The sequence below is a fragment of the Octodon degus genome, unplaced genomic scaffold, assembly GCF_000260255.1.
Source record: "Octodon degus isolate 3935 unplaced genomic scaffold, OctDeg1.0 scaffold00005, whole genome shotgun sequence".
Taxonomy (NCBI): Eukaryota; Metazoa; Chordata; class Mammalia; order Rodentia; family Octodontidae; genus Octodon; species Octodon degus.
The window spans coordinates 31,733,182-31,742,841 of NW_004524581.1; the positions used below are offsets into that span (position 1 = coordinate 31,733,182).

Here is a 9,660-nt window from a genome sequence, read left to right on the forward strand (position 1 = left end):
TCCCACCCGGCGCGCCCTCCGTCCTCTCCGCCGCTGTGCAGCCCTCGTAAGACCATCTTATGCTGCCCTCCGGCCATAGGATGACCTCGGCAAAGCTTCGTTCAAATGAATGCTGTGTATACTCAGCTGCGCATTTAGGATTAAGAGAAAGCAGCCAGATACAGCATCGTTTATCACTGCTATTCTTTTTTATTTTGCTTAATGCCTTAAACTGTTATTAACTTGGAATTTCCATTATTTAGAATTTGTAAATGCAAAGTGTGAGGGAAAAGTGTTTGTTAAGAACCAAAACACCACTTGAATGATGTTAAAAGGTAGAATTTCAATTTCTTAGGGAAACGTTCAGCACATAAAGAAGTTGAGCGGCCCGAAGCTCTGGAATAATGCGTTAATTGAATTTAAAAATTATTTCAGGTTGTTTGTGGCCAGACTCCTCCACCCTACTCTCCCCACCCTGTGCTGTGGGAACAGGCATTCAGGAAATTAAGTTATCCATTTAGCGAGTACTTATTTCTAGACACTTCCTGAGCTAGACACCATGTGTTGTTGCATTGGATCTCAGGGCTTGTGTGTTATGGATTAATACCACACTGTGATACACTAGTGTTGGTAGATAATAAAACATTAGGCAGTCAGTCCACAATTACTCACACATCCTGAACCTTTCCCAAATACACGAGTCATTATTTCCTTTTTAAACATGGCTATAAAGTCTAGCTGGAGCCAAGCCTCACCAAAGCTAGTCACAACCAGAAGTAGCAGGTCCATTCCTGTCTTGTTTTCAATTTAAGTGAACAAAGTGATACTTTCGAAAGACTTAGTATTCACTTTTTAATCAGTCTGCCCTAATCTAGGCAGAGTCACAAAACACTTAATTAAAAAACAATTTAATTTACACCTTCTTGCTTTTTTCAAGTCCACATTCTAATGTCACCATTATAATTTTTTGCTATTTTAGTTTTATTTCATTAAAAAATGTGGGGCCGGGGATATAGCTCAGTGGCATAAGGACCTGCTTGGCAAGAGCCAGGTCCCAAGTGTTCAATCCCCAGTACCAAAATAAAATTCTAATACTTTTCTCATGAATTGGTGCTCTCTATTTTTACTCCTAATCTGTTTAATGCAAAAGTTTCCATAAATCTAGATAGATGGACATGATGTTCAGGACAGCCCAAACAAAAATAGATTGAATTTTTGTTTGAATTGAATTGAAAACACAGTTCCTTTAGGATGGTGGCTCATGAGTGCCTCTTAATCAGCGGCTGAGATTCCTTGCCAGCCTCAGCAACTGTGGTTCTCTTACACGTTCACCTTATGTTCTTCTTAGCTTTGGCCAACCACTGCAAGAACCTTATGAGATTTTCTATAGAAAACATATAATGCCTGATTTCAGAACAAAGAAGTAATTTCTCCATTAAATTAAATTCTCCTGGCTGTTGAAAGAAAATTAGGGGAAAACGGGAGAACAAAACTTCTCAAATAATAAAACATTCATTGAATATTTTCTAGTTTCTAGTTTCACACCAAAGGTATAAAGAGATTGCATTAAAATGTCTTGAGATACAAGGATAAGAGGTTTAGCCAGGCGGGGTGAAGCCTCTCATGTTTGACTGTGAGCTACAATCTGAGTAGACAAAGCAACCAAGGCATGAGCCAACTTAATGTTTCATCAGTGTTATTTATTTTCAAGGTTCTTCTACTTTCCTTGAAGTACTAACATGCAATTAATTAATTAATTCATATGTTTTTTTACTCTGTTATTAGGTTGCAACTTTTATAAAAAACAGGGATCACAGACTATTGTTTACATCCACAATGATTTTTTTTTTTTAAATGTATTTGGTACAGGGTCTCACTATGCCGCTTGGACCTGTAGTGGTCATCCTGTTTTCAGCCCCTCCAGTGCTGGGATTACAGGCATGCACCACCATGCCCAGTGTCAGTGGCCAGCTCAGTGTGTTTGGTGGTGGGGCCAGCACAGCGTGTGATGCTAGGGATTGATTGTTCAATTTGCATTTGTCCAATGGATCTTAATTTAAGATGTGGAACCCAGGGTTTCCACTCTGGTTCTCAGGAGTGATTCTTCCCCATGGGAGACTTGCCACGGGTCTCAGCCCTTATTCACTGTCTTGTGCTGTCTGTTGCCCACAGTGCAGCCTACGGTGACCATCTCGCCATCCAAGACAGAGGCCCTGAACCACCACAACCTGCTGGTCTGCTCAGTGTCAGATTTCTATCCAGCTCAGATCAGAGTCCAGTGGTTCCGGAATGGCCAGGAGCAGACAGCTGGCGTCGTGTCCACCTCCCTCATTAGGAACGGGGACTGGACCTTCCAGATTATAGTGATGCTGGAGATGACCCCCCAGCGTGGGGATGTCTACACCTGCCACGTGGAGCACTCTAGCCTCCAGAGCCCCATCACAGTGGAGTGGCGTAAGAGACACCTTACATTCTTTTACTGTGGGTCCCCTAGGAAAGAAGGCTGAGCTCTCTGGAGCCTATTCTATTCCATTCTTTGTCTTTCCTGCTACTATTAAACTGAGACTCACAGAAATAGAACCTCTTGCAAACATCAGAGGAGAATCCTGGCTCATTGTCTTTCCAGATGCTAAGGAGATTGCTGAATATACTGTGGACCTGGAAATCAGGCCCGGTACTGCTAAAAGATAGACTATTATGGCTGATGACTTGGGTCTTAGGATCTAAGGTTATGGAAGTGTCTCCCTGTGGAGAAGGCATCTGCTTGGATGGTCCTTCCCTCTTCTAGAAATGGCCAGAATAGAGAACTAGATTCCCCTGGCACCTTCACCTCTTATAACTCAGGCTGGACTTCAGGTCCTCACCAGGGACCTTGTGGGACATGGGATAAAGCTGACACTCAGACTTGCTTCCCAGGGGCACAGTCTGAATCTGCGCAGAGCAAGATGCTGAGTGGCATCGGGGGCTTCGTGCTGGGGCTGATCTTCCTGGGGCTGGGCTTCTTTATCCATCGCAGAAGTCAGAAAGGTGAGTGGTTCTGGGAAGAGGGAAAAGATGGGCTGCACCACAGCCCAGGTTTCAGGAAAGCTTTGCCTCCAGAAGTCGCCCTTCCCATCTGACCACCAAGAGAGAAGGCTGGGCTGGAGGTAGGAGGAGAAGACAGCTTTGGGCAAGATCCTAGAATCTGATTTTACTGATTGAAAGGCAGCCTTGCTTCAGGGCTGGTGGTGAACTCATTCTAGGACTTCCTTTCTGCTCACCCTTGGCTCCTCTCCAAAAGCTTCCACCATTAAAAGGTTCAGAGCCTTGGTTGCTCTTCCTTCTAGAGACAATTTCACTGGTATTGGGACATTTTTGGCCTAAGGTGTTTGGGCCCTTGCAGAACCTGGATTGGGAGAGAAATAAGTCTGTCTTTAAGTTGCATGTCTCATTGCCCTGTGCACTGTGTGAGAGAGTGGCTGTCCGTGTAACGAGGTCTTTCTGTGTTTAATTTCCTCTTGTAGGAGCTCGTGGACCTCCACCAGCAGGTAATGTTTCAGTCCTGATGCACGGGAGTGGGGGGGGGGGACACAGATGTGAGGGCAGAGGGCAGGAGATGGTTGTACCTGGCACAGTAATCTCAGCTCCCTGCCTGTTTCTTGTTGCAGAGACTGAGAATAAAGGGAGGCTGGGTGTGGTCACCACTCTAGTGCCAGCGCGCAGGGAGGCTGAGACAGGGGGATTGTAATTTTGAGCCCAACCTGTGAAATTCAGTGAGATCCTGACTCACAATACAAAATAAGTGTTGGGGATAGTCCAGTGTGAAAGTCCTGGGTTCAATCCCTAGGGTTGGAGAAAAAAGAGTGAAGGGAGAAGGTGGCCACCCTGTGTAGGAAGCTCCAGAGGGTGTTCCCTAGGTCCTGGAACTTGAGCTGTCTTGGGTCTCAGTCACCAAGGTGACACCTGTTTTATGCCATATACTGGTTGCAGCTGGCATTGGCCAGTAACTAGAGGAGGTTACTGGGGTGGCAGGAAGGTGAGACACCATCCAGTTTAGTGAAAGCTGACCGACCCCTTCTGATTTCCCTGGAGGGTGGTGGCTGCTCTCTACTCCCACACGCATCTGTCCAGCTGAACTTCTGTGTCCTTTTATACTGATTTCACCTTTATGTGGACAGTGAAGTAGTGGTGGTGGTGTACCCTGGACAGCCCTGTCTGAGTGAAGTGGGAGGGGATCCAGGAGGAGAGTGGGTGACCCCAGTGTCCCTTGTGCTAATCACTCCTTCATGTCTCCTACAGGGCTCCTACAGTGACTTCCGAGTGTGTCCTGAGTGGAATTGGCCTTCACTCTTCTGTGCGGCTTGCCTGCCACAGCCCAGAGTTCCCGCCTTGACTCAGCCTCCTTCTATGATCAGAATCCCACCGCGGCTCCCATACTCCTCTAGCTCACCTCCTGTGACCCCCGCCCCAAGGACCTCAGCTCCCTGAGCTCACCCCCGAGTCTTGCCTGTATGTGACAGCAGCACCGACTCAGACCCAAAGGGCTTGCCTTTTTTATGTCTTCCCAGTGTGTGGCTCAAGAGATGCATTAAAGCCATTTGTCTGGGTGTAGAGTTTTTTTATGATTAAACATGGTTCTGAGTGATCGTATCCCACATTTCTTTAACTGAGCAGAGCAAGGAAAATGCAGAATAAAAGGGTTTTGATGTAACCCAAGCAGCCTGTGGCCAGAAGGAGGGACTGTTCCTCCACAGGAGCTTAGAAGCATCCCGGTGCCATGTAAGGGAGCGCTGAGGAGTAGGACACCAACAGGTGTGACCTCCACGGTCCTTCGTCATACTGTTCAGAAAATGGCCTCACGCCATCCCAGCATGACTTGCAGCCCACTGAGTGCAGTATAAGTAATCATGGTGGAATTGTCTGGGGACCGATAGAGTGACAGCTGATGTGTCAGTTGTATCCAGACAAGTCGCAGTGAAAAGGCGAACTTTCATTGCTGAGTGCCTACAGTCAGCACTAAGTTACTTGTAGATCCAAATGGCAGAAACCCAGCTTAACTTATTTTATTCATGTTCCAGGGAAGCAAAGAGTCAAGTTGATTTTCCTTCCCTCCACTTCACTCCTTTCCTTCTCTTTGCTGTCCCAACTTGCCCTTTCCTCTCCCCGTTTCCCTCTCTCCTTTCTCTTCCTCCCATCTCCTCCCATTCCCTTTCTCCTTAATGTGTCATTTCCTCCCTATTTCCGTCTACCCAGATGTGCTCTTTCTGTTTCTCTTTACATCTGTCCTATCACATCACATCTTATTTGTTTCTGTGTATGTCAGTCTCTATTGTACATTTCTAGACTGTTTAACAAAGTTTTAACAATTTTAGGAAAAACTCATATTGACCACACCTGGGGGATGTGAAACTCCCAAAAACATCATCTTGCACACAGGATGCTGCCAGCCAGCATTATGTCCATCCCTCTTATTAGGAACGGGAATTGGAACTTCCAGATCCTTGTGATACCAGAAATGGCCTCTTAGTGTGGAGATAACTGTGTCAGTCACCTGGAGCAGCTCAGCCTACAAAACCCATCTCAGTGAAGTGACACAGGGCACCTCACAGGACAGCGCAGAGCTCCCCTAGATTTCAGGGGCTATCGCTGTGCGTGCTGAATCACAACCATCCCATCCCTTTCCTTCTCACACTCCCCCAATGCTGTGCTGAGCTGCAGTTCCTAGAGGACAGCCTTTCTCATCTGTGGACATTGTGACCGGTTGGTTCATGATGGCAGTCCACCTGGCCTGTGATGTGTCCTAGCCCTTAAAACTGGTCTCCCGCTCATTCTGCTGTTCATTATTAACACAAATTCCTGGAAACTTATCTCTGAGTTATGAATATACCCTATTCCCAAGGAGCAGTTGTTCCATCTTACCGTCTTTCTCATCCATAAATTCAGAGCTAATCCTGTGTCAGGGCTTTTCTTTTCCTGGATGATGTCAGAATGGAGGCTTAGGCTTCCTTGGGACCTTCATCTGTTGTACTCCAGGCTGTGATGTGGAACATCGGCCAGCGACACTGTGGGGTGTATAGACAGACACGTACTTCTAGGATTCTGCTTCCCGTGGCCATGGCTGAGTATGCTCAGGGCAAAATGCTGAGTGAATATTGTTTTGTTATGTGCCCAGAATGATGAACAGAAATGATGAAAGGTGCATTACTCTGGGGATCTGAAACATATTTATGGTCAGTTGTCCAGTTAGTCCTCAAGGTCTTAAAGTTAGCTGTTTGCTTTTTTTTTTTTTTTTAGCTGTTTGCTTTTGACTTTTCAAAGGAATAGTTGAGAACTGAGATAGACTCAGAAGTGAAGGGGAAAAAAAAGTGAGGGAAACATTGAGACCTGTTTTTTTTTTTTTTAAGTTGAAAATAAGAGGCACAGAGTGGCAGTGAATTTCTAGGATATTCTTACATTGTCACACTGAGCACATGCTGAAAGGTTCTTTCTTTCTCTCTCTCTCTTTCTTTCTTTTTTCTTTCCTTCTTTCATATTGGGAATTGAACTCTGGACCATGCACTAATCAGACAGGTGCTTGTGCCACTGACCTTTGTCCCCAGCCATGACAGTTTCTTTTTAATATGAGGGTCTAAGTTTTCTTCTCTTTATTTCAGTGGCAGTTTTGCAAAACATAATTTTTTTACCACCATATTTCATTGATACATAGTCATTAATTGCTAATTAAAATAACAGGTACATTTCTTATAAAAAAGTTTCCAACATAAAAGAATTGAGCCTCAGTAGGCATATAACTTAGAGGGAAGGGTATGGCTCTCCTAGTGAACTATTTTATCAGTCATAAGCATTTGGCCTTAAGGAACACATGTTTCAGAGACAGCGGTGCTCAGCAACATTCACAGCTTCTGCACACTTCCCAGATTCCTCTGCTGGAGTCATGTGACCAGCACCAGCCAATGGCACTGCAAGTGAGTGGAAGATCACTCCACTGTTTGCTCTGTTTTCTGCTACCACAGACGTGGGAACCATCACTGAGGTGATGACGTACAGTGTTAGAAACACAAACCAAGTCTCTTAAATGACTGTGGACTTAGTGTCTTTTATTGAATTAAGACACTGAGATTATGTTTTACTGTGAATTAATAATTACCATGATATGATCTTGTTTTTCTCAGTTATCATGGAGTGCTTAAGAGAATTAGTTCTTAAGTTATGATGTAAATGATTGAGTTAATAGAAGTTAAGAGATAATGGATTTTTTAAATGAAAAATCTGCTTTCTCACAAAGAAAACTTTATAACTGAATATGAAAATTTAAGAATCTTGAATGTTAAAATAAATTTTAAGTTACTATTATTATTATTATTATTATTATTGGATTTTTTTTTAGATAGGATCTCACTATGCAGTTCAGATTAGCCATGGATTTACTACACAACTTAGGTTTACCTTGAACTCATGGTGCTCCTCCTGTCTCAGCCACACAAGTGCTGGGATTACAGGCATGTACCACCATCCCTGGTAAATTTTAAATTATTTTTATGCTTCTTTTTTTCTTGGTACCAAAATCAAACTCAGGACCTTGTGTTTGCCAGTCAGGTTCTGTGCCATTGAGCCATATCCCTGGTCTAAATTATTTTTAATTGACAATAATTATAATCCATTTATATGGTACAATGTGATGTTTTGTTGTATTTATATACTATGGACTGACTAAAATGGATGAAAGCATTTGTCACTTACCATATATTTCTCTCTGTGGGGTGTGTGTGTGTGTGTGTGTGTATGATGACTTTTTTGTGTGTATGATGACATTTAAAATTTACTCTTTCAGCAATTTATCAACTGCACAATACATTATTAGTAAGTGTAGTTACCATTGTGTAGATTTCCTGAATTTTTTCCTGCTTTCTAATTGAAACTTTGTATTTTTGACTACAGTCTACTCATTCTTCCTCCTCTCCCCTCTTCATTCATGTCCCTGGAAACTCCCTTTTTACTTTATTTTTGAATTTTTTTTAAAAATTCATTTTAGTAACTTAGTTGTATCCCAAATTTTCTGATCAAGGAGATTATGGGGCCAAACAGGAAAGTGATTGATGATGTAGAGTGTGCCTAAGATGGTCACATGGAGAGAAAACATTCTGTCAGGCTGTCACAGAGAGCAAATTGGCCAAGCAATGGCTGTGACTCATCCACATGGCTGACACTGAAAAAGGATCTACAATCTGAGGCACGGGGTCTCAGGATAAATGCTGAAGGGATTTGACTAGCTTTATCAGATCCAAAAACTACAATTCTTGTTGTATAGGTCTTGCTTTATCTTGGCCTTAACCGTCTAGCAGAAAAGTATAAAAACGAAGTACAAGAAATAAAGCCATGATGTTATGTTGAGCTGTAGGGGACTGAAGTCATCAACTTCTGACATTGCCAGTCAAGTGGAAGACCCAATACTGTTATGGACTACTGGGCTATTCTGGAATATTTTGCTGAGCTCACACACCTATAATATTTAAATGATGGAACTAAACAAAAAAAGGGGATACAGAAGAATGACCATTTTGTATCTGTGTATTCAAAATGGTTAGGATAGATATATAGCTACATTCTCTGAATTCAAGGAATAGAAGGATTTGGTCAAATAGTGTTTGTAAATAGGATATCATGTCTGCATCATGTAGAACAAATAATCACTAGGAAGGTAGTAAGCAATGTGTTAATTATTGAAACTGTCCTACTAATTTGATTTGAAACTGTCTCATTGCTATTTATTTCTCAATAAAATTATGGAAAATAAAGAATTCAAAAGAAGAAATACAAATAGAAAGGTATAATACTACTAAAAGGAAAGTAAGAACTTGAGGAGGACTAGACAATGAAGGGAGAGCAAGGAAAAGAGCCAAGAAAAGTGATAGAGGGAAGCCATAGAGTTATATGTAGAAGATGGGTAAGGCAATGATCCTGAGAATCTTCAGAAAATTTTTGAATCTAGCAAGTAATTGGAAGGATTCGCACCCTGACTAACTATATATACTGATACCCGTGAACTAAGCAACCACATTGAAGATGGCAGTTTGTAATAGTAGGTTCATTCTTGGAGTGCCTGTCATTCTGGTCTTCTGAATATAGGCTGCTTGTCATGACACACCAGTTGCTGCTGGGCTGTCTCTTGGGTAGATGATTGTTTAAAAAGGAAGGGGGTGGTGAATGAAGACAGGAGACAGGAAAAGGGGTGTTGAGGGACTATCCTGCTACAGTGTTGTATATGGTTAGATTTCTGGACTTATGTGTAAACATATATAATTCTTTATTCCTATTTTTAAAATATATTTTAATTTTAAAAATTTGTTTTGTCATATTCTGTAGGGACTTAAAGTTTAACATATCAATACTGATGAAAAATACCTATTCCATGTTATGCCTAAGATGTTTGATATTCAGACAGATAGTGAAGTTAAGCTCAACAGCCTAGGTTGTATGGTAATAGCAATAAGCTTAATCTTTTAGAGTGTTAATAACCTAAGTTTGTAGACCAAAAATTAGAGAAAAAGAAGGGCCTTAAGGAAAGCCAACATTTTGGCCCTAGCCTTCCAAGGTCAATTAAGACTCAGGACATAGGGGCTGGGGAGATGGCTCAGTAGAATAAGCACTTGCCTGGCAAGTGCAAGGGTCTGAGTTCAATCCCTGGTTCTGAAAAAAAAAAAA

General features: G+C 42.5%; 1 protein-coding gene across 1 annotated transcript in view; it reads left to right on the forward strand.

Annotated features, from left to right (window-relative positions):
- The window catches only part of LOC101559737 (HLA class II histocompatibility antigen, DQ beta 1 chain-like), an 18,883-nt gene extending 14,280 nt beyond the window's left edge, over positions 1-4,603 (forward strand). Inside the window, exons 3-6 of the mRNA XM_023721194.1 lie at positions 2,152-2,433; positions 2,896-3,006; positions 3,483-3,506; positions 4,258-4,603. Of these exons, the coding sequence (XP_023576962.1) occupies positions 2,152-2,433; positions 2,896-3,006; positions 3,483-3,506; positions 4,258-4,271 (431 nt within the window). The 3' untranslated portion in view covers positions 4,272-4,603. The remainder of the gene's footprint in view (positions 1-2,151; positions 2,434-2,895; positions 3,007-3,482; positions 3,507-4,257) is intronic.
- The last annotated feature ends 5,057 nt before the right edge of the window (positions 4,604-9,660 follow it).